Below are 24,309 nucleotides of genomic sequence, written 5' to 3'. Positions count from 1 at the left end.
TGACACAGGACAGCTCTGAGACCTCTGCAGTTGTCAGGAACTCAACCCAACACAACTGCTACGCTCAGAAAAAAAAACATGTATTTTTAAGATAAGAGCAACACCCAGCTTTACAAAGGCAGTTACTTACAGCGAGGCAGGGGCCACGTCGGGAAAAGCAGCTGCAATGTTATAGGGTGCTATTTTATTTCCATTTCCACATCCATTGGAACTGCTGTTAACTTTATCCACTGGAATTTCCAGCCGCTCCCGAGAGCGCTTTGCCCGACACAACCCGCTCAGCCTGTCCCGGCTGCAAGTACAAAAGCTCCTGCTTGAAGCCTTCACACCTTTCACTCCTCACATTCACACCTGCAGCGAGCGCTTTACAACAGACTTACACAGCAACGACATCGCTGGCAGTGTAAAAATAGCCCTGCCTGAAAAACTCTCCCGTTACACCGAGTTTGGGGTTTTGCTGTGTTTTCCAAGTAGTTCCCGCTTGGCTGGTTTATTCCAGAGATTCCTACTTTGCTGAAGGGAAAGAGCGTTTTTAATTGCATGTGGGTTATGCATCATTAAACGAAATAACCCCAATGCCAGCATTAACTATGCAGCGGGGCAGGTTAGTCCTCACCTGGAGCCCTTCACCACAAACACTGACCTACTCAAAGGCAGCAGAGCGGTGTGAGCTGTGCTGACGCAGCAGGGCTGGGTGCCCAGGGGTTGCCCCGACGTCCAGCCATCCACCCACAGCTCTGCTCCGGGCAGGTCTGGGGCCAGAAGACCAAAGACAACCCAAGATTAGACCTTTGGTTTATTACTAATCTGACAAACTAATCGCGCCCTACCAGCTGCGGAGCCGCGTTACTCATCCTCTGAGGCTGTTTCCTCAGCACATTCACACGGGGCGTTAGGAAGGTACGAGCAGATAAAATCCTACAGCAAGTGCAGGGCACTTGTGACTCGCTCCAGCACGGGTGGGTCACCAGGACCTGGGAAAACATCTTCTGCTACGTTATACCTACACACCACAACCAGCTGAGCACAAGATGGGCTGATGACTGCTAGCTGGGTATAGGGGAAGCTGAGGGCATCTCTCTCCTGGGACAGAGGATCAAACGAGACATCCAGAGCTGCCCTTGGGGTTTGTAAGAGCAGCCCGGATGAGACCTAAATGGATCTTACCTTTATCTTCTTTGCTGAAGCCAAATCACAGGGCAATGGGCAAGTACAAACTCTTTCGGAGGTCAAAGCGGACTCTCCCACCGCACAGCCCCACCTCAGGAGCACACTGCCCAGCTCAGCAGAGCAGCACAGCCCTCCCCTGCTCTTCACACCCTCCTGTTTCTCCATCAGCTGAGCAGCAGAAGGTGGCAGCAGGAGGAACGACTGTGCTTCTGCAACACCCAGCAAACCCAGCTTGACTCCATGAAGATGTGCCTGCTGCACCAAGGGCTCAAAACACGAGCAGCAACTCCGAGCCGGCTCCCACCAACTTCCCAGCAAAGGCACGTTTTAAATTTTGCTCCCATCCACAAATATTATTCCCTACATCATGGGGCCAAACAACGTAACCAAGCTGGAAAACTGGCTCTCGCTGTTTCTTGGAGCCAGAACCAAGGTAAACGATAGCCTTGGTGCAGCTGTTTATTTCCTCTGGCTGAGACGGTTTAGTGGGAAATTGTCTCCAAAAATAAGTTTTTAAAAAAAGTCTCCAGCCCCCCAAGGTACAGACAGACAATAAAATGCTTCTGAGAGCGAGTAATATCGAAAACCACTAGTGTTGAATTATTTATAGCCAACGCTAAGGTTTGTCAGAGGTTTCAGCAACCCCTTTATGCCTAATGATATCCAGAGTGGGAGACCAGGCAAATTGAGACCTGTTAAAGAGTGAAACCAGAGGGTTTGTAGGAGCAAACCTGCCACCAGGCAGCTAAAAAAATCACGTACAGAGCTGGCTGATATATTCCCTCTGTCCTAGAGCTGGAGAGAGAGAAAAACCATCACAACTTAACAACAGAGACCATGGGAAGAACAGCCTGTCTGGGTGGGGAAGGTGGAGTTCCCACGCTTTAAGCAACGTCTGCCAGCAGCAGGATTGAGTCTTCACAAGCCAAAGGTGTGGGACAGCCTCGAGCAGGATGCTGAGCTCACCACGTGGCCCAGCTCAAGGACTCCCAGGTCCTCGCGAGGTCCGAGCGAGCGCCTGTGACCAGGCGGTCCCATGTGCACCCTCGTGATGCTCCGGCTGGGCATGCCCATGCAAGGGGCAGGTACCTGTGCCTCAGCCACCCCACACAACCCCCTCAGCCAACTTCTTCCAAGCCAACTGCAATTTCAATGAGAGCAGATGCTGCATTGACAACTTGCATCCTGAAAAGCCCCATAAACAGAGCCTGAATTATTCATGGACGGGACCACCAGCAGCTTTAACACTGTGCCACACAACGGCACTGGCTCACTCAGGAGGAGGACGAGAAATAGTTGCGTGTCTCCACAAGCTTCCCCACATGCTCCTCATTCACTTCCTTCTCCAGGCACCCAAAGCCTGAAGCCCCGCTGCAAAGCCCTTTTTGGCAGTCCTGGGTGGCTGGAGCACTCCCTGGACTAATGCTTTGAGGGACATGCCACGTTTCACCAGGCATGCTGCATACGTTGCAAGATCACCTCTCCTCCCCCAAAATAAATCTGGTTCAAGACTGGAAATATGGGAATATGGGAAAATTGCTTGATGAACTTCCACCTCTCCATCCCAGCCAAGGCAAAGCCCAGGTTCCCCCTCAAACCTCCCTGCCAGGGCACATTGGCTCATTCCACAAAGCCCAGTATCTCCACATCTCCTCTGTGCTCTCTGTGCCCACCCATGGACATGCCCCCAGCCCACATCAGAGCAGAGGGTACTTGCTAGGCAAGGCCTGACCCTAGCACCAAGCGTCCACACACCAGCACCTGCCCTTGCCAGCCGTTATTTTCCCACGTTCATTTACGGGGAGGAAAAAAAAATGCAGCTCCCAGAACATCACTTCAAGTGTGACAAGACACCAAGATGTATGGTTGCAGGGATTTCAGCCGCACCACCGCCCACTCCGGCGAAAAGGGTCACCTTTAAAAATGGAAACTTAATTAAAGACCATAAATAAAACCGGATCAGTCGCGCTGTTAACTGTTAACTCGGGAGCAGTTGGTGCCATTTGGCCCATCACAGATGAAGGCCGAGAGCTGCGTGTGATTTTCCAGCAGCCACGCACACCAGCCCGCCTCCCACCGCTCCCCGGGCTCCTCAGCCAGCAGGATTAATCACCTTCAATAAGCACAGTAATTAGGCCTGCTCTCATGCTATATTGCACATGGCTATCTCGGATGGCTGCAGAAACACAGCAGCTGTTGCACGTACCCTAAATGTCATACTTCAGCTCAGCACCAGGCAAACTCTTCAACCTCCTCATGGCTGCTAAGCAGAACGGCTCCGAAGGAGGAGCACGGTCTCATGAACTGGGAAAATAATCTGCTATGAAAACAGTGACTCATCTTATTCTGGATGATGGTGGAATATACTGTTAGCATGCACACCGCTTATTTACAGCCACGTTTTCTGCCAGAGAAGCCATTATCCACCCCAGCATTCCTGCCGGGAATCTTTCCCTAAAATCATAACACAAGAAGTCAGAAAAATCCAGTTCCTTGATTTTTCAGACCCCTCGCCTCACCTCGCTGGCACCTTCCATATAACACTCAACCCAGTTTTTCTCACTTTTTGCAGACCAAAATATATATATAAGAGAAAAAAAAAAAACCTGATCCTTGTCACCTTGCCAGGACATTCCTCTGCAAGTATTCATGGTACGACTTGTACCAACAGCAGATCCTGAAATACTTCTCTTCGCTCCTGCAGTCCAGTTGGCACAGCCGACCGAACAAGCTAAGGGGAAGTCTGCAGATCCTTCCAAGAAAAAGCCTGCTATGAAAAAAACCACCAAGGAAAGCAGCACATCCCTGCAAAGACACAGAGCCAACTTTCCCTATAGCAACAGATTCAGAGTGGTTCAAGTTTTCCTCCCTTCTTCCAAGCCAGAATTGCGGCACAGGGAGTTCAAGTCTCTACCCATCCACCAAGGGGTGATGACGACTCTCAAGGCTGATGGACTTGGAGAAGGGCAGTCTTCTCCTGCAGGACATCTCCTGCCCAGGATGGGAAGCAGGAGGCACGTCATCCCTGAGGGAGGAGAGCCCACAATGATGTGACACTTCAGGAACTGGTTCTCCCCATTCTGCCTGACCCACCAGGCTCAGCTGTGGGGACACCCAGCTGCCCGAGCCTGACATTCAATGAGCTTCTTGCTCAGCAGGCCCCAAAATGCAGGACCCCATTCCTTCCAGCAAGTTACCACTCAACAGCTTTTTGCCACCAACACCTGATTCATTCTTAGAACACTCTGCCCATGGTGAAATGCTTCAGCACTTGTTCCGTTTTCACTGAACCACAACTAACCACCACCCCAGTGGCTACAGCAAACCTGCAGCCAGGAGAGACAGAAAACCCATCCGTGTTGCAGACCTTGCTTGTTTGCTCTTGGTTGCTCCCTCCTCCCCAGCCCCACACGCTGAGAGCCAGCTGCCTCTGCTCAAAACCATCCATCCCAGCCCAGGAACAAAGCCAAAGTGCTTACAGATGCGCCTGGCATGAACCTGCCAAAGGGACTCAGCTGCAGAGAGGGCTCCTTTCACCACCCTCCCTTGTCCAGGCTTTGCTCCGTACCAGGCAGAGACAGACCTGTTTTTTGGGGTTGACATCAATGATCAACCCAACCTGCTCCAGAAGCTCCAGGGTCTTGGCCCTTGAGCACCTGAGGAACCCTCAGGTGAGCAACCAAACACCCAAGGGGCTCCATTTACAACCCATCAGGTGCTGTTTTAGAGCAGATCCTCACACCACGAAGATGAAAAAGCAAAGCCTCCATAGGAAAGAGTTTTAAGTGCAGTGCTTAAAGCAGCTGGCTTTGCAGAATGGACTAACACCTCCCCAGCCCCAATGTCACCCAGTTTGAACAACTTCAATAATTAATTACACTGGGTTGAAAGTTTCTGCAGACCCGCCATCCTGCCTCCCCAGATTCCCTCAAATTTTTTTTTTTAACGAGTCCCAGCATTCTGGCACAAGATGCCAACTGAGCTGAACTTCAGTGGTATTTTTAGCTTTATTACCCAGTATAACTGTTGCAAAAATTCAATTTTTCAGATGTTCAAGGGATGAAATGTAAGTTGGGTCTGTTACAAAGAAAGTTTCTTTTTACAGCATGCCAAAACTTAACCATTCAGGTTGAAAATGCTGAAGTAACTGTGACAACCCTTTGGATGTGTATCTAGACTCAGCAACCTCAATTAACATTTACCCACACTCACGTGGTTGTCAACACTAAAATAACTTTGAAACATTTGTAAGCCAAAGTGAGATGCTCGGATGACCACACCAGATTAGGCATGTGGCACAGCAGACACCAAGGCTTGCAGGTGGTTCTTTTAGTTATATGGAAGAACCAAGATACGTTGTTTTAAATAGCATATTCAGACCTTGAGACCTTCATTTGACGGGAGAGCAGAACTGGGTCTGCATTTTGCAAACTGTAAGTAGTGTGAAAAACAAAAAAAAAAAAGCAGAGGCGTGTTGCTGGGTCTTTGTTACCCATCTCCCCCAAATTTAGCTGAATCTGACCCACGTCCAACTTAATCACGTTACTCTGCACTAAGAAATCAAAGCAAGCCAAGGCAGTGTAACGTGCTGCAATTACCCTCTGTACAGGCAGGTGCCACAGGCACAATCCAGAAGAGCACATCGAGGAGGGCAGACACAAAACTAACTTTGGAGGCTGCTTTTTGCCTCCCAGTTCTCATGGGTTTGTTTCTGCTGAGCACCAAGCCGAACACATCCCGCTAGAAAAAGAGGGTCCTGCCTGCGCCTATGCCCTTACGCATCCAGCACACTGAGGTCCTTCTCCTCTCCCCTAACAATTATGATTTTAGAGAAGCAGATTCATCTCTGACTCTGCACTGGTTTTATTCTTAACCCAACGAAGGAATAAGCATTAAAAACAAACCCACTTTGCATAACTGTACTGTAGCAAGGCTTGTATTTCACTTCCAGGCCAGTTTTTTCCAAACCCACTAAGCATCAAATGCAGAAGAGAAACTGTGAGAGAGCAGTGCTTTGTGATGAGACAGAGTGAGAGTGCCGGCCTTCAGCACAGATCAGCTCCTGCGGTTAAAGCATCTCCAGCATTTCCAGCCACACCGCGCTCGCCTGAGGAGCACCCAAACACCCTGCCAGCCTCCCACGGGAGGCTACGGCAGCAACCGGCGACACCAGGAGAGCTGTGAGGGGAGCAGGCAGGAGAAATAGCAGCTCGGAGAAAGCTGCAAGGGGACTGCAGAAAGAGAAACCAAAACAATGAAAGCGGGGAGGAAGAGCAGCAGCAGAGGAAGCGGAGATGCGCAGTGGAAGCAAGCTCTGCTCACTCCTCCCTTCAGCTTTGGCAGCCACAGACCAAACCTGACCACACGGCTTCACCTTCTACACTGGAGAAAGCCGATGTAACCAGTTACACCGACGTGGAGCTTCGCAGAAGCGAGGAGGGTGGGTCTTTTGGTGTTTTTAAGATGTCTTTAAAATGCACGACAGTCCAAGGGAAGAAACCAGAAGGGAAAGGTGCCGCTTGCATTAGCCCAACAAAGCTAAGGCTGGCACAGAGACTGAGCACAGCCAGTACCGATACACGGCGTAACACCGCCCAGGTCTCACACGGCCCCTCTGCATCGCAGCGCTGTGCCAAGCGCTCCCTGTGCAGTGGGGATGCCCGCGGCGCGGGGGAAGGCGCGGAGCTGGTACCTCTCATTGCCCGGCTGGAACTCGGAGAGCAGGGACGGCCTCCGCCGCTGCGGCTGCATGATCGACCCCGGCGGGAGGTGGGAAGCGAAATCCCTGGAATGATGCTGGTACTCCAGCAGCGCGACGTCCTGCAGGAACAAACACAGAGGAGCTCGTTAGGCTGGCAGCAACTTTCAAGCAAACACTGAACCCCAGCAACTCAGAAGAAGCCATATAGATACTCCTCCTTTGAAGCACTGGGTGCCGGACCACCCCAGAAGGGTTCCCAGTGACCCCCAGTTCAGCACCATGCTGGGGGGTAGCCCGGCCCCTGGTCCAACCTGCCTCCAGCCTTTCACCGGGGCTGCTCGCAGGCTGGCTCCAGGGATGGGACCCCAGCACGCACACAGGGATGTCTGGCATCCAAGCAGTCCTGAGGACAACTTCAAATCCAAGAGGAAGAACAGGTAAGAAGAAAATTAAAAGTCACAGGATACTTTCAGCTTCAATAATCCACACAGCGGTACAGAGAAAAAAGAAAAAAAAAAGAAGAGAAATCACAAATGTTATCTTGAGAGTGTCCCTTTAAACACAGCTCCCCTGGGCTGAGCTCAAGGGGTTTGAAAGGACAGTTTGCTGCTTATTATGTGTACGTCCCTTTTGTTCCTTGACCCTTGGAGAGTACAGTACAGTATGTTCCTGAGTTTAATTAAATAAGCCCTCCTGCTCTGTGCCACAGACAGATTCTAGCAACAGTATTTTAGAAGCTACATTCAACTGCTATTTTTTATTTGCAGATAGATACTTGACCAGAAAACTAATCATCTAATTAACGAAGACCTTCAGCAATGGCACAGAAAGCCCTGCCACAGAATATCCCTGGTAACACTGACACACATTTACGTGAGAAGAACCAGTCCCACCTGGGAGTCTATTTTGAACAGTTCTCAGCTGGAATCAGAAAGCTCCAACTCCCTCAAAAAGAAAAAAGAAATTTAAGAGTCTAAAATGATCTTGGGAAACACCAGGGACCTCTGCCAGCCCACAGATGGGACAAGCTCAGACATCTGAAAGGGTCCGTTAGCTCTTACAGCCCTGGCTGAAGCAGAATCGCTGCCTACAGCGAGCTTCCCCCCATTCGCTCTTGTCCTGGTTTTAAATTAAAAAAAATAAAAAGAGCGACACAGCTCCTGACATCCACCTACAAAACAAACACACCGTGTCTGGGAAGACACACCAATAGGCCCAGAATCAGGACTGTCCCCTTCTGTGGGCGTGCAAACAAGATTTACCTGTCTGGGAGGCTCGAAGGCTGTGCCCTTGAGAAAAAAAAAAAAAAGGCTCTCACATGTCCCAAGAACCATCTGTTTTTCCTTTTCCCCCTGCCCACACTCAGCTGAGCTTTGCCTTTACCTCCTCTAACCCCTGTCAGACCATGGCCGGCGGAGCTCAGGGCCCACTGGCGTGGCCCGAGGTGACGGGGACGCTCGTGAGGCCGGGCCGTTAGCTGGGGCCCACGGCAGAGGTGCCTCCCAAGGCTGGCCAGCCCTAGCTCCTGCTTCTCCAGATGCTGCCCAGCTCCCTCTGACCTGCTCCGCTTCACTCCCATCAGCATTCGGCTCTACCAGAAGAGAACGTAACCTAAAAATTAGTGAGGAGGGTGAAAACTGACAGATCTCTGGGCCCTGTGATGAACTGTCAAAGGAACCGCAGGAGACCTGGCAGGACGTAGGTGGATTAATTGCTCAGAAAGTTACTACAGTAAATTGCACTGTGAGCTATGACTGTTTTTCAAATGCAGACGCTGGGAAGGTTTTACAAGTTGCCTTCAGAAGAGGCTTCAGTTATGTTTAGCAGCATTTTAAAGACATATGCTGGGAGGCACCGTGCTGCCAGCCCCGCTGCACCATCCCCGCGCGGGCAGAGACGGGGGAGCGGCGTCCAGCGGGTGCCACGAATTCCCCACCACCAAAGCACTGAGCACAAACAGGGTTTAATCCCCATCCTGACCCAAAATCTCCAGCACAGCCTTGGCACCTGCTCAAGGGCAGCTGTAAGACACCTGAAATAAAACAACTAAAAGACTCTGCAGCCCCAAGCTACACGTTGCTCCTTTTCCTCTCCATTGCTTTGCTGGTTTCTGCTCAATTCTATTTTTTGCTCACCCTCTCCCTCTTCCTCTTTGCATCTCTTCCTGCCCTCTGCAAACCCTCCTCCCACATCCCCCCCCAAAGCTGCTGATGTGTCAGAGCACCTTCTCCAGGGTCCTCAATTCTCCTATTGCCTCCAGTCAGGACTTTGTTCCTTTTACACCAACCTTCCCGTCGTTCCTTGGGGTTCAGGTGCTCCCACGCAGATGTACTTTGTGGAAGTTTTGCAGAATTTAATAAATTCAGTAAAGGTCATGAAATAGACATTAAGGAAGCAGAAAGACCATGGGTAGTCAGGGGCTCTGGCGGATCAACAGATTTGGGGGGTGGGAGGAGAGTTTGCAGAGATGCGAAGAGAAGATGAGCACCTTTGCCACTTCTGTTGACAGAAATAAAGCTGCTTTACTCAGGGGAAGGAGGGGGAATGTTTCCAAAACAAAACCAAAGCAAAGCAACCGAAATCACTTTGGACTCGGAAAACTGTAGAATTCACCCAGCCAGGAGAGGAAGGTTGGATCCCTACTGCTGGGAGCAGCTTGACATCCAAGTGCAGTGAAGAGGCTGGGTCATCCCCACCTTCCAGTCCCAGAAATGCATCGCTGTCTTAGTCCTTCCCAAGCCACCTGGTATTACACCATGCTGTGTCACTGCCCTGGCCCAGACCATCAGCCTTGCATGCAAGAAACAGACCCTTCGAAACCAGCAAGCACCGTCTCCAACACTTAGGGCGAAGCCAGCTAACTGATATTAGAAAAACGATAAGGAAAATCTACATTATTCACTTTCAAACTATGTACCTGCGCTAGCTCCTGAGCACACACCCCCAGGAACTCAGAGCAAGGAGCAAGCTCTGCAGGGCTGAGGCAGCTCAGCCCCACGCTGCACTGCCCCAGCTCCAAGCGACCCACCGAGCAGCGGGGACAGGGAGCAGCGACGTGGGGCTGTGCGGCTGCTGCTGGGAAGACAGGCGATGGGGAGCGCTGACAAACAGCTGCTGGTACCATCACCAGAGCCGCAGCTCCTCACAGCAGGAGATTTCGGGTGCCCATGGCACAGCACACACCGCAGCTCGGCAGTCAGCCAGAGCCACGAGCACCCAGGGGCAGAGCACAGCACTCCACGTCAACGCTGCAGACCCCCGGCCTTCACGGGGCTCCGATTCCCTCTGCCCTTCATCAAACCCGCTTCAGTCGAAGCCTGACCTGGGTGATGCTGAAGACAACAGACCTCGCAACAGCTGCCTGCTGCAGCGACTGGTGAGGAAGGGTCTTGCAGGGAAAACAACTGACATGCAGCTGCTTTCTGCCTAAACAGAGTCAGAAACCTGCCCTGATGAGAGCTGGCGAGTCCTTCTGAGCAGCTCCTGGCCCCACACCACAAAAGCCAGCACCATCAGCATCGCCAGAGACGGACAGACACCGAGAGCGCCTACAGTGCCATAAATCACCCTGGCAGAGCCATGCAGCACAAGGCCAGCGTTCAGATAAATCAAATTCTAAAGAGCCAAAAGCAGCCTCATTAAAATACACTTCTTCACGCAGCAGACTGGAAAGGCACTCGGGCCCAGCCAGAGGCACCGACAGCGTCCTTGGCTGCCAGCGAGGATGGCTGGACACGTCCGCGCTGCCCTGCTCGGGGGTGCTGGGAGCGGCGAGAGCACTCCGGTCTCAAGGTCTTTTTGTGTTATTACTTGATTCAGGAACGCTGAGAGCACCATCTCCCTCCCCTTGCTGGAAAATCCTCTGACCCTAAATAACCTGAGTCTATCAGGCTCATTTAGATATGCTAATCAAACTGTCTAAAGCCAGGAGACTGGATGCAACATCACAGAAAAACCCTTGGCAGCACAAAAACACAGACGGCCTCGCAGGAGAAAAACAAGCCTTTTTCTGGCCTCGCTTTTTTACGCTTTTTGAAAGCTTTCATCCTGCTGCCTCAAACTACCGTAATGTCTCCAGCAAAGCCTCCTGTGCCATCCCCTGACCTCGGGATAACCCGCACGCTAAACTAATAACTGCACGCAGCCACACAGCCTCTCTGCCTCTCGCTTTCTGTTTTGAACGCCTGCACTCGCCCGTGCGCTTCATTTCTCCTTGCCCTGCTTGCAGCTGCCCGGGTCCCGGTTGCCTGACCTCCAACGAGGAGGAAGAAAGGGGGGTTTGAAAGCGATGCTGGAAACACCCGCGGGCGCTGACCTGCAGCACGCAGAGCCACACGCCGCCACGCCGCAGCCAACAGCAGCTCTGACCCTGCTCTCCCAGCCCCAGCGCAGAGCGCATCCATACGACAAGGCATCTGCCAACCGCTCCATCCAGATGGCATTCCCGCGGCTGCAAGAACCAGCCCCTGAGGAGAGGACCCCAGAGACACGAGGCCTGCAGAAAGGAAGCTTGGAACTGGTCTTGCAACAGAAAGGCGAACTGCTCCTCCTCTCTTCCTCCCACGGCACAAAAACAAGTGCGAACGCCCAGTGCTTCTGGCTTCCTTGGAAAAGGGCTCTGGAGCAAAGCTGTGGGGACCCAGAGCGCAGCCAGCCAGCCACCTGCAGCACAGCCCCAGCAGCCCCGAGCATTAGATCCGTCCCCCGCCGCTTACCGAGTCTCCAGCCGAGAGAGCAGCCAGGAGCTCCCCGCCGAGTTTCGGTGCGAAGACGGCTTCGCTCGAAAACCACCGCTCTTGTTGTGCAGTGACGCCGAGGAGGAGCCGGCCCGGGGTCAGCCGCCACATCCGCCAGCTGGGCCGGCTCCCGGGGCACGCACGCCGGCGGCCGCCTCTAACCACGGCACAGGGCACAGGCGGCCTCGCCTGCGGAGCTCCCCGGGCGCGGGAGCCCTCGCCCAGCCACGAGCCGCTGCCCCGCGCTGTCCTCGTCACCTTTTGCAGGCGGGCAAACAGGCCAGGGCACTGAAAACCCCAGCTCCTCGCCGCCTCCACCAAGGATTATGTCGTGGGCTGTTCGTTACGAGCTCGCCCAGCGTTGTGTTGCGAATAATTTTTATTTCTTAATGACGTGCTATTTCTGCTGAAGCACTCCCAAGCGCTCAGCCTAAACAAGGCTGATTAATAATGGTGTGGCCTGAATAGTGAGCATAAAACAACACCAAAGCACCCCTATTTATTTCAACATTTATAAATTGCCTCTTACCTAATTTTAGAAAGGGATGCCTGACCCGTTCCTGCTGCTCGTGAGCAGCACATGTGCCATTCTGGGAACTCCTTTTAACTGCAAGGATAACTGATGGGTGAGGGCAGCAGGGCTGGCGTCCCCACAAACTGTGGCACTGGTGGCACATCGAGACAGAGCTGGGCACCTTACAGCTGCTGCCCTGCGTGCCCCACGCTTCTCCTGTCCCCCAAAAACATCCCGCTGGCTCTGGGGTCCTGGGGACTTCGCTCCACCCCACGCCTCACCTTCATGCCAGGTGTCCTGGGCTCCACTGGTATTTCCCAAGAGGAGAGGAGAAGCGAGAGCGGCTGCAGACAGCGCTGTCCGGAGCAGAGCCTGTGCCAGCCACGTGCTCCATCCCTCTCCTCCTCCTGCCTTTCTGCTGGTGTTTCCTCAAATCGAAGAACAACCTGGGCCTCTGATGCCCCGAGCTATTCCCTGGCCACCAAGGATGGCCAGAGGAGACAGGCAAGTCAGAGTGGCTGAACGCGGCGGCCAGGACCTGACCGTGCAGCCTCGCACTGCGAAGCCACCCCGTCCCCCGGGAAGCAGGTTGAGCTTCCCACACCCCCAGGAGTACACGGCCAGCACAGAGCAGCGTGCCCCGACTCCAAACCTGCAATGGCCTCTGACCATCCAGCCATTAATTTGTGCAACAAGCTGCCGCTTGAGCCCCCTGATGCACCCCTGGCAGCAGCAGGAGGCTGGGCTAGCAACCAGTGCCACCGGCAAGCCAGGCAGACCAGCTCTCCTGCCCAAGATGGGGTGGCCAAAGCGGCACAGCCACCACTCTGGCGGCTTTGCCAGAGCCAGGGGATGCCCCCACCCCTGCTTTGCACACCCTGAACTTTGAAAAAAGAAGTTGCTTTAACTCTCCTGCCAGCAGCAAGCGTGACCTATTTTAGCAATAAAAGGAAAAGCTCTCTGGTGCCTGGATACCCCTTGGCGCTGGCAGCACAGCAGCTGCTCATCAGACCGAGAAATGCACTTTCTAGCCTTTGCCTGGAGATAATTTTTTTTTCCCAAAGCCAATTCAGGTAAGAGGAAGGGGGAAGATTTGGGAGGAAGCGGGGCAGTAGCAGAGCCATCGCTGCATGAGGTCCAGACACAGCACGGGCTGCAAGGGGACCGGGACGGTGCACAGCCCATCGTCCCCAGCCTCCCCAGCGAAGAGGAGCTGTCCTCTGCCCTGGGAGAGGGGAAAACCTCCCCTGTAAGGTGCAGTGGAGGTGGTTATGATCAAAACAGGTTGTCCCCAAGTACACTGCTGTCTACCAACTTCCTCCCCAAAACCCTGGGAGGAGCTCACTGCAGATTTAAAGAAAAAAACCCCATCTAACAAACAACAACTCCTCCCCAGTCAGCTCTACTGTGGAAGATAAGGTCAGTAATAAAAACCTGGCTGAATACACGCATTTTTATCTTGCCTCCGGGGATGCAACATGTGCTGAAAAGACAAACGCCCTTATTGTTCCGAAAGAGTCTCGTTGCCATCCATCTCTCAGACGCTGCTGACTTGGCCTTTTGTTTTAGGAGGTGACCGCACTGCGCGTGGCCCCTTCTCGGAAGGCATCGACTGCTGCTGCCGTCCCTGCGCCGAGGCCACGTCTGCTGCCAGCACCATCAGTGTCCGTACCAGCCGCACAGCACTGCATCCTCCCCGACGCCCTCTCCCCGGCCTCTCCAGCAAACCGGGGCTGTCAGCGGGTTTAGCTGTCCCGTGTGAATGTGCCATTCATGGAGAAGGAGTCACGTCTCGGTGGGGGCAGCTCTCAGCTGTTGCGGCTTCCCGGTCATCTGACCGGTGCCGGGTGCTGGAGCCAGCCGCCAGCCCTCTCCCCGGCAGCCAGGGTGTCCGCAGAGCAGCAGCACACCCAGTACAGTGCTGCTTTTGAGTCTCTCTCCATCACAAGACTTTTGTCCCAGTCGCTTCCAGGCGCCTTTGAGCTGGGAATGACCCGTCTGCCCTTCCTCCATCCCCCACGCCTCGTGCTCTGCTTTCTGGAGCCGCTTGTGGTCATGAACACCCATGCGGGGTGAGCAGCTCTCTTCACACAACAAACCCAAAACTTCCACCTTAGAAGCACCAGGTCATTTTGCTCATCATCACGTCTCTCCTAGCGTAGTCCCCCACCACCTTCCACCACACATGCTCCCACACAACACCCACAACCTATCTGCAGGTCCATGTAGGACCTTTTTGTCTTTCCACATACCCTGCTCAGCGCTCTCCTATGCTTCCTTACAGCTCCACAGCAAATTCTTCAAGTCAAAGAACCTGACTTGCTGCTCAGTATTTTAAATAAATGTGGCGACAGTGACAACCAGCAAAAGCCCACAGTCTTGCAGAAGGTTTCCCCAGGGGCTGGTGGGGCAATGTGGGCAGAGTCAGGCAAAGGCTTTAAGTCTTCAAAAGTGGCTTCAGTGGGTCTCCACTTTTCCCAAACCACATATGCAGCAAGAATTTTTTCTTCCCCCATGGATTTATAATCTTGAGATCAATCAAAAGCAAAGCATCACCCTCTGCATCAAATCACATCCAAAAAGCAGATTAGGGAGCAACCATGGAAGTCTACAGTAGCTTGAAGAAAAATAACTGTTTTGGATAAAGGCTGTACCCTAAGGAAAATGAGCTTTAAATACAAACTGCTATAAGCCAGGTCCTCCTTCCTGGCAATGGGAAAGAGATCCCAGGGAAGGGAATCAGGTGTCCTGCTCCTTCACCTCCGTGCTCTCCCAGTCCCACAGCAGAAAACCAACTTCCCCAAATCCACCGCTGAGCTGCTCAGAGTTCACGCAGCCCTTCCCTGGCAACCTCAAGGTACTTCAACAGGGATCACACCAAGTTCTCATGACAGATCTGATCAGAGTCGGTATTTCCAAGGTATGTTTTTGATTTTCAAGTCATTCCTTAAAACACGAGCTGGAGCCCGGCAGGCAGGATTCCAGGATGCCAGGCTCTGGCACGAACCGCCCCTCGCTCAGCTGGTAGCAGGAGGCTCTTCTTTGCGCTCGGAGGTGGCTGGAGGAGGCTCTTCGCAGCCTGGGGGATTTTAGCATTTGGCACCATAAACTCTTCCGTTCTGCAAGTTCCTGGAGCACCGACACAGGCTGGCATTTTGCTTCCAGCAGATAAAAGTGTGAATAACTACTCCAAGGAAAACCAACACAGCAGCAGAGGCGCCTCGCTTATGTCATGCGAAACACACTGCCTCTCTGCAGGCTTAGCTGGCGCCGCCTTGCCACGCTGATCATGTCACTGCGCAGAGGAGCCAGCTCCTGCCATCTCAGGAACCTGCACCTCCTCACAGCACCTTCCACGGCACGACACGGGGTTTAGCTCACCCTGCTCAAACTACTGGGAGGAGGAGTCCGGGCAGGGAAGGCACTGGCTTCCCCCCAGGTCACCATTTGGCCAGGACACCAAATCAACACACAAGTTTGCACCAACCTCTTGTCTCTGGTTCAGACAGACAAGGAAGTTATTTATCACTGGCCAAAAAAACCCCAGCGATGGGGCTGGGAAGCTCCTGCCCAAGTGCTCTTTTGCAAACGGGGAGTTTAATGAAGGACCTACATAGCTGCTTCCAGGCAGGAGAGGTGGCACAGGACAAAGCATGAAGGTCTCCAAGCTGGAGGAGAGGAGGGTTAAGCTCACCTTTCCACCCCAGCTAAAGCAGTGTGCAGGGAATGGGGGCAAACAGCACGCAGGAGGCACGCCGAGCACCCCTTGCTTTGCAGGGAGGGGACAGTGGTCACCAACGGGGATTCCAGTGACGATGGAGCACCAATTTCATACCCATGTGCACACACCCCAATCCTACCAATCCCCAAACCTGTTTAGTACCTCTAGCAGGTAAAACACTAAAAGCACCCCAAAAAGCAGAAGCTGTTTTGGCGCAGAGGCGGTCACGTGAGGACACTGTGTGTCCCGACCCCCAGCATCTCCTGCAGCTGATGTCACCCTCCCGCATGCCCCAGCCTGCACCCGAAGCCGCATCACTCCTGTGGCACTGCGATGTCAGGGCCCTCACAGGAGAGGGATGACTGGTAAGGAGGGCACAGCAAGAAACCGGATCCACGGGGGAGGAAGAGAGGGGAACCCGTCTGTCCCCAGGGAATATTGATCACAAAGGTGTTTTAAAAGGAACAGGGGACACGCGTTATGCAGGGAAATCGATCTGTTTACAGAAAATATCTACAGGTTGCCTGAAAATGAACATCCTTCATGCCAAAGTTTCCTTTGAGAGAGCATGAACTTTGGACACATTAGAAAGTTAAGAACCCAAGTAATGTGTTTTTTCATCTTTAGCTGAAGGTCACGGAGCTTCCGAACAATTCCTCTGTTCCCAAGCTGAACAGGACAGAAGTCAACCAAGCACCTCAAAGTTACAGCTAATTAATATGGAAAACAAAAACGTTTCCCCTGCATCTTGGCCAAGAACCATGCAGTGCTCTTAAGAAGCTGTTAATTGTTGGTGATTTTAGTTTTACCTAAAGAAAGTCAAACAAACCAGAACCTTTTCACCAAGCTTCCTTCTGCCCTTTAAAAGCATGCACACCTGTCAAAGCTTTTTTACAAGTAGTTTTTTAGTAAGATGGAATTAAATCTAAGGTCGTGACAAAATATCACACCATTTTCACGTCCTGCCTCCCTGGCAGCTGTTGGGACGAGATGCCTCTCAGTGAGGAGGAGGATGACACCCCAACACGGATGGGGACCAACCTACCTGCGGAAGAGCCTGTTGGCTACATCCCCTATCAGAGCTCAGTTTGGATCAGACCTATGGGTTCACAGCCCTGCCCAGAGCTGGCACCTAAGAGTGAAACCAGCCAACAAACATCCTCACTCAACCGGTACTGGATCTTCTCCGCCAGCTCCAAACTCAGCAGTAACTCCTGGAACACGCTGCTGGGAGACAGTGCCCATACGTACAAAGCATATTTCTGTTTGCTCACTTGAAATGTGTCTTTTTCTCCATTTTGTTGGATACTCCCTTGGGTTTTATATGATGGGAGAAGAAAAAAGCCCAAGCCTGCTCCCACTGCCTTCTGCCCCTTCACAACGTCCCCCCTCACTTGCCTCATCTGTGAAATCGAACAGCTGCAATCCTTTAAATCACTTTTCATAAAGCGTCTCCAAGCCTAAAATAATGTCACGGCTCATTTCTGAGCTCAGCATTCCTGCCGCGCCGCATTTCCCTGGGTGCGACCGTCACAGTTGGACTGTGATTATTTATTTATACTATAATAGCATTTGCAGCCCTGCTCTGCTCAGCCCCGCGCACGCGCCCAGGAGGTGACCCGGGGCGTTTCCGCCACCAGGATAAGGATCCCCGGGCTGACGAATTCCCAGCTCTCAGGAAAGGGTGTCGTGGAACGCGGCAAACCAGAACCAGAAGGTAAGCAGATGCCATACACGCTAGTTATCAGGCTGGTTTTGGCCTCTCTTGCTTTCTTCCAAACAAGCTCTCACTGTGCAAACACACCCCATGATCAAACTGACCTGGCCAAGACATGCAAGCAAATACCGCTGGCTTTTAATATTAAACAGTGCAGCAACTTCAAAGCAACCGGGCTTTCCTCTCCCAAGCAACCCCACCAGAGACGAGCTCCAGCCCCAGAGCCATGGCCAGGTTCCAGCTCACAGCACCGCCGAGACACGTGTTTGCCAACAGCTGAGCGCGGCAGGGCAGATCATGCAGGGACACGCTTGCAGGACCGCTCTGCCTGCCCTCCCGAGGAGAGGCAAGGGGCACGGGGTTTGCGTGGGGCTGGCACGCTTCTGCTGAGAGGAGTCTTTTGGGTTTCCATCCAAAAAAAAAAAAATAATCTCAGCTTGGACCTCTCCTGCATCCAGACATCTAAAAGGTATCACATAACTTTGGAAGATTACATGTGGCTGTAAAAATAGCTTCTAGAAGCAAACACCAGCAACTTCTTCCAACGTTAATATGATAGAATAAGAACAGTATTCACTGTAGCCAGAGAGCAGGGAAGGGCAGAGAAACCCAGAGCTCCATCCACCTTGCAAACTACTGTCCCCGCTCGGTTCCTTCTGCTGCTGCGACACTAAGGGGAAGCAACTGGGGTGTGCAGGAGACAAGGACTCAGCTCCCCAAGGCTAGGAGCCTTTCGCACTCTTCTGAAATCCATCTCCACATCAGGCATTGAGGTTTCTTTGGTTTGTTTTTAAATCACGGTTTTGCAACAACTGCAGACCTTGCTCACCTGGTCACAACCTCCTCCTGCTCGGGTTTCTGATGAAAAGAGAACAGGGATTTTCTTTCCGAGACAAACGCTCTCGTTCTGTCCCACCTCCCAAACAAACACATTCGCACCGATGGAAGCAAAACTCCCATAAATCAAACCAGGTCAGCGTGTCTCACAGCCTGGATGAAAAGCTGCTTTGTGCAGAAGCACGCAGGCCCCGAGCGATCGAGATGAGCCAGCCAACGCAGCCAAAAGCTCGTCCTGCGCCCTCCTTAACGTTTCTATTTCAAAGCCTTTCCCAGCTCCGGCTCTGCTCCCCGTGCCACTCCACTGAAGCCCAGCAAAGAGGGCAGATGAGGGAATTCCACCCCTTCGCTGACGCTGCATGGATTTCCAGGCTTTCAAGTCAAACCCTAAAATCTTCACAGTGGGAATTTTACTGTTCCATAGCCGTCACTGACAGAAACGTAACCCCGAGACAAGGTCCCTCGCTACCTCGTGTGACAAGCACCTTCCTGGCTGTGGCCACCTCGCTGTGACCCACCAAGAAGCGGCTCCAAAGAGCAGCCTTACAAGCATGTGCCACACTCCAGCACCTAATAAGATTCATTTAAGCAGCTTGAGCTGACTAAAGCTGTTCCACTAAGGAGAGGGTTTTTTCCGTTGAGGGCTTAAACCTAAAACATTCAACCATCCAGGATGAGCAAGCAGACGTGAGTGACACAGCACAGAAAAGAGAGGCAGGATCTGGGTGAATTAACCTCTGCAAGCTCCGGTGTGTTCAACAAAACACAGCCAACAAAAAAACCACCAGCTTATGCCTTGATCCAAGAGGAGACAAGACTACGGGTCAAATGTAAAGGAGGGGGGAAAAAGTGGGGAAGGATAAAATGGAAAAAAAAAAAACAGCAGCCCATTTTTTTTTTCTTGCTCCCCAGGAGTGCCACCACCAGCCAGGAGTGCCATGTAGAGAGGCCAGGTGTCCTGACCGAAGGGCAGGCAGTGGGTTCATGCCCCGGCAGCCTGCCTGGAAATCAGGAGAGCTCTCCCGTGGGGGTGAGGAGCAAGGACCGGGCTCACTGGGAAGCAGTAAGCCCACACGCAGGAGAGGATGCTCGTCCCCTCGCGATTCAACACCGAGGAAAGGCTGAGCTGAAGCGGGCTGGAGGCCACTGCTCCATGCGGGTGCTCAGCCATCCTTCCCCTCTCCCCCCACACCGGTTGCTGCATCCAACCAAACGAACTCCTGCGCTCGTACGCAACGACCCAGAGCCCATGACACCACCACATCAAGTGCTGGGAAGAGGCTGGAAAGGGGCAGGACACCTGAAAGCACTGTATGGAGAACCAAAAGAGGATCCCACGAGAGAGGAACGATGAAATCCCATACCACAGGCACGGAAACGGTCTGATTTCGCTGCAACAGCCACATCCGAGAGCAGCGCAGCTGAACCACTGCCCCAGTGACAGGGCCGCGCCACGCAGCTCCCACCCCGCGAGCGGGAAGGAAAGCCTCGTGCCTTACCGCATGCGGTCGAGCAATCTGAACCGGGTAGGACATGGCGTGCGGGGGGTAGCGCGGCTCGGCGGCACGCCAGCTCTGCGTCACGGGCTGCGTCGATCCAGACATGGCCAAAGAGCGGGCGCGGCGGTCGCTGCTTCCAAATCACCGACAAAGGATTAGGAGAGCCGAGAGCTCCTCTTCATCGTGTGTGCGCCTTCCACGGCACGCAACAACTGAAAGCAAATGGGAAAGCAGCAGGTTAAAATTCAGTCAACCACGGTGCCGTGAGACAACGAACATCACGCCTTGGGTGATCACCAAAACCTGCCCGCCCTCGCGGGTCTCCAGCAGCCCCGCTTTCCGCTTGGCAAACACCGCTGCCACGCTTTTGCTTCAGAGTACTTCTACCACAGGGAAGCAGCCCAAATATAAGACCATCCCAAACCCATCCCACCCATTTGCCCTGGAAAGTCTTCCCCCAGCACCAGCGGGACCAGGCCTGCAAACCACCAGCAATTTATTTGGGCCCTGTGGATCTACAGCTCCAAGTCTCTTGGAGACGGGTATTTTTTGGGACTTCGATCCCAAAAACACAAGCTAGAGTTCTGGCTCTTCAGCACAAGGTCCAGAGGCACAAGGTCCCTCCTAAGCCCATCTCTTTCACCACATCCACGCACGTTTTGTTCAGTGCCCTTCTTTCCGAGCCGTGGCCATTTTTGCAGCCACCTGAGGTAAGCCCTGATCTATGCCAGGAGGGACACCAGGCACCTCTCCAGCAGCCCTCTCCGTCCACGGGGCTACACTAAAACACAGGATTAAAGTGCATCACACTCCTCCAGTGCCATGTAAATATTAGATCAGCCTTTCTGATCAGGACCAAGAGCCAGAGAAAACACCGTGGCCCTGAGGGTATTCTCACCAACACCCCTGACCCCCACACGTTCGATGCTTTACCACATATTGTAATTCCTTTCGCAGTTATAACGAAGTCAGGAAAACCAAAAAAGGGAGAGATTGACAAGTTGCTGATTTTTATAGATACTTCACGTAGTTTTGTTTGGGGAGGATTTTAAGCCTCCTGCTTTTTGTCTGGATTTCAATGAAAAAGTAACAAGCTCTAAACGCTGCCCTTCGCCGCTGACAGTTTAAGAGACGTTAACCATTACACTCATGTTAATTGTTAATAATTTCCCACGGCTGCCTGGGCTCAGAGGATGCTTCCAGGACCAACCCTGGCCATAAGAGCTGCATCTTCCCGACTCCTCCTCCCCAGGATCCCTTCTTCATCCCACACCACACGCCTCCTCCCCAGCAGAGGTACACGTTACGTATAGATTTGTGCAAGGTTTTTGCAGTATCAAAATCCTTCCTCAGCACACCGGGAGCAGCAGCAAAAGCTCCCAGCACCACGAGCCCCCCGGCAGCCTCTCCCCACGCTCTCATGGTCTCTGCTGCACGGGGAGAAGAGCCAGCCCGAGCCAACGCAATTTCAACTGAAATAGCGTTTGGCATGTACATAAACCAAAAAGGGGGTGGGAAAGGAAGGGGGAAAAAAAAAAGGAAGTTTTTATTTTTCTATTTTTTTTTTTTCCTCCTGTGAGACCACAGATCAGCCCATGCTGATAAACCACTTGCTATCTGCTGCAGGCAGGCACAGGATCGCCTCGCGGGTTTGCCGGCGTCCACGCACTGCTCACCAGCCAGAAACACAACCAAACCAAGGCAACGGTCCCCAGCAGGCTGGGCACGGCAGGCAGGGCAACAACAGCAGGAGGAAGGCAGCCTCAGGAGGCCCCCTTACAAAGAGTTCAAGTTTTAAGAAAATAGCAATAATAGTTTTCAGCAAACTCCCATTAAGGCCTAAGGATGACAGACACGCAGAGCCATCTCCGTGCTCCTGGCGAGGGTCAGCGGAGCCTCTTCAGCCAAAGGTATTTTGCCAAGTTACGTGTGGGAAAACACAGAGCAAGGTTTAGCTCCCAGGGCAGGGAGAGGAGGGACAGCCAGGTCCCCTCCTGCTTTCGGCTCCCTCCCTGCAGGCCCTGCACCCGCACATCCCCGCCGAGTCCCAGGGCTCCTTACCTGCGTCCCCGGTCCCAGGAAGCACCGGTGGCCCGGGAAGAGCCTGACCCTCCTCCCGGACTGGGATGCAGGAGCTCGGCGTGCTCAGCACAAGCCACCCCCGGGGCAGGAAAGCCCCTGCGCACGCGGGGGAATTCAGAGGCACCCAGAAGGCGGCCGGCGCGTATTTACACTTCCAGTATGACTAACCCACTTCCCCTCACGCTTCCGACTGGATGCGATTTTCATCGCTGATTCCCACCCGAAACCGGGGGCCGTGCTGGGAGCACGCGGTCCGACACCCGCCCCGCTCACCTCCAGGACACATCACCACTCTCCCGGCTCGCCCGCAGCCCACGAGTGCTTCTGTAGGGGCAAACCGTGCCCCAGCCCTCCCCAGCTGCCAGGGTTGCGTGCACGATGCTCTCAAGGGCTCCAGAAGCTCGATGGGATCTGCAGAAGTTTAAGGTACTTTCCTAATAACAGATTCAAACACAGACATCTTGGCTTGCAGTCACCTCATCGTTAATTAGCACGTGTAAATATATATATACACACACTCCAAGCTGGAAGGGCCCAGAGCCCTTGGCAGCTTTCAGGAAGCCAACTGCTTCCCCAGGAGCTCAGCAGGTGGACCTGACCATCCCATCAAAGCTGTCTACAGTAAAAGAATCTGGATGATTTTTCTTTTTTTAAACTCTTCAGATCAGAAGTTCAGCTTTAAAACTCAGCACCACGTGCAAAGCCATGTGGTGTCAACCTCTTAAACAGTTTAAAAGCTTTTTTTTGCCTCTGCCTGTGCAACCAGAAAAAAGTTAACTCTCTACTAGAGGGATACACACTAGAAAAAATTATAGGGGCCAACAAAATTGTCCTGCACCAAGGCACGCTGCCTGCGAGCCATGCTGGTGTGTGCACTAACCGTGTGCTGGCAGGACCACAGAAGGGTTTTTCCTTACCAAAGGCAGCAAATAGCACCTCTGCCTCAACAAAAAGCCCTGGAAAGCCAAGAGTAAAAATCACATGCTTGCAAACAGGCAGAGCGCTGCCCATGCATTCCCACACCTGCAAACCACACAGCGGCAGGTCGCCAGCGAGATCTCGGCGCGAGTCGGAGGCCCTGGATGCTCTCCACCGCAGCTGGGCTGTGGGCTGGAGCCAAGTGAGGTCACACAGCTCTGGGGCAGCTCCACAGATGCCATCGCCTTACATCCCATTTTTTATGCTCCACATGCAAAGAAAGGGGCTGCAGAGCGTGCCCAGCCCAGCACAGCTCCAGGGAGGAGGAGGGTCCACGGCCAGCTGGCAGCAGGGCTGTGGGTGCTCCCACTGGGGAGCAAACTGGGAACGCAGCGTCTCACTGGGGATGTACTGGTGCTGGTTCACTGGGATGCTGCTTGGCCAGCTATTCCCAGCAAAAGATACTGGGGTATCTCCTCATCAGCAACCCTGAATTACTTATCATTAAGAGAGGAACATAAACAATAGGAGCAGATTAATAGAAATGAAAGAGCCATAGTGCAGCCAGGCTCTTTAAATCTTTAAGATTGAACTGTTTGGTTCCTGCTTTTCTCAACTGATTTTGATGAGGAACAGACATTGTCTCACAGGAAAAGTATTTCCCCCCCTCCCCGCCCCGTTGGAGTCTCCATCAGAGACTGTTTTACCCCCAGACCTGCGTTAGCCATTACAGCACTAGGTACGAGGAGATTTACAGCCTCGGAGCAGGAACAGAAGCAAGCCGGGTGTTACCAGCAAGCCCAGCACCAGGGCTCCCACACGGACCTGCGGAGGGGGCGAGAGCCTGCGGAGGCTCCTGCACCCATTTATTTCCACCTGTCTGGGAGACTCCCAGGATCCTGCCCCACTTCAACAACTCCTCCCTTCTCCCCACCACCAACTCCATGCAGCAAACCACCACCCCTCTGCTCCTCAGTTTCTCCTCTTCACGTGCCATTTACTGCCTAAAATCATTTCCCCATCACCTGTTCTCCCCAATTCACACCACAAAAGCACTCTGCAAGCCACTGCTAATGGGGTGCACAGCACCGGGCCCAGCAGACTCGTGTCCAGCCCAGGAGATGGGCACAGACAAGCCCACGACACCCTGCAGTGATCTACAGGTTCACAGGCAACTCCACTCAGGGCTGCGCATTTCTGCGCGGGTCCTTCAGCCCAGCTCCCGAGCGTGGCAAAAGCATACACTGATACAGCCAGCACCATGCAAAAACTCTACAGGTCTACAATAAGGCTTTGAAATTAAATTGATTTTTGCAAAAAAATTTAATTAACATCATTCAACACACTTGTTGTTCTTCAAAGTCAGAGCCAACCCTCCCGATGGACTCCGTGCTCCTCAGGGAGCGCAGGACTC

At 53.1% G+C, this 24,309-nt stretch overlaps 2 protein-coding genes across 12 annotated transcripts in view; both read right to left on the bottom strand.

The window, feature by feature from the left end:
- Positions 1–24,309, bottom strand: part of DHX37 (DEAH-box helicase 37) — a 282,506-nt gene that overhangs the window by 69,953 nt on the left and 188,244 nt on the right. The gene's annotated exons all lie outside the window — the stretch shown is intronic.
- NCOR2 (nuclear receptor corepressor 2) overlaps positions 1–24,309 on the bottom strand; it is a 240,334-nt gene that overhangs the window by 148,335 nt on the left and 67,690 nt on the right. For all 11 annotated transcript variants that reach the window (XM_068412732.1, XM_068412731.1, XM_068412739.1 and 8 more), the window contains 2 exons: positions 19,896–20,107; positions 6,863–6,990 (listed from right to left, as the gene is read on the bottom strand). In XM_068412732.1, the coding sequence (XP_068268833.1) occupies positions 6,863–6,990; positions 19,896–20,000 (233 nt within the window). In that variant the 5' untranslated portion in view covers positions 20,001–20,107. The remainder of the gene's footprint in view (positions 1–6,862; positions 6,991–19,895; positions 20,108–24,309) is intronic.

Source organism: Nyctibius grandis, chromosome 14, assembly GCF_013368605.1.
Source record: "Nyctibius grandis isolate bNycGra1 chromosome 14, bNycGra1.pri, whole genome shotgun sequence".
NCBI classification, from domain to species: domain Eukaryota; kingdom Metazoa; phylum Chordata; class Aves; order Nyctibiiformes; family Nyctibiidae; genus Nyctibius; species Nyctibius grandis.
This window is presented reverse-complemented; position numbering and strand designations above follow the sequence as displayed.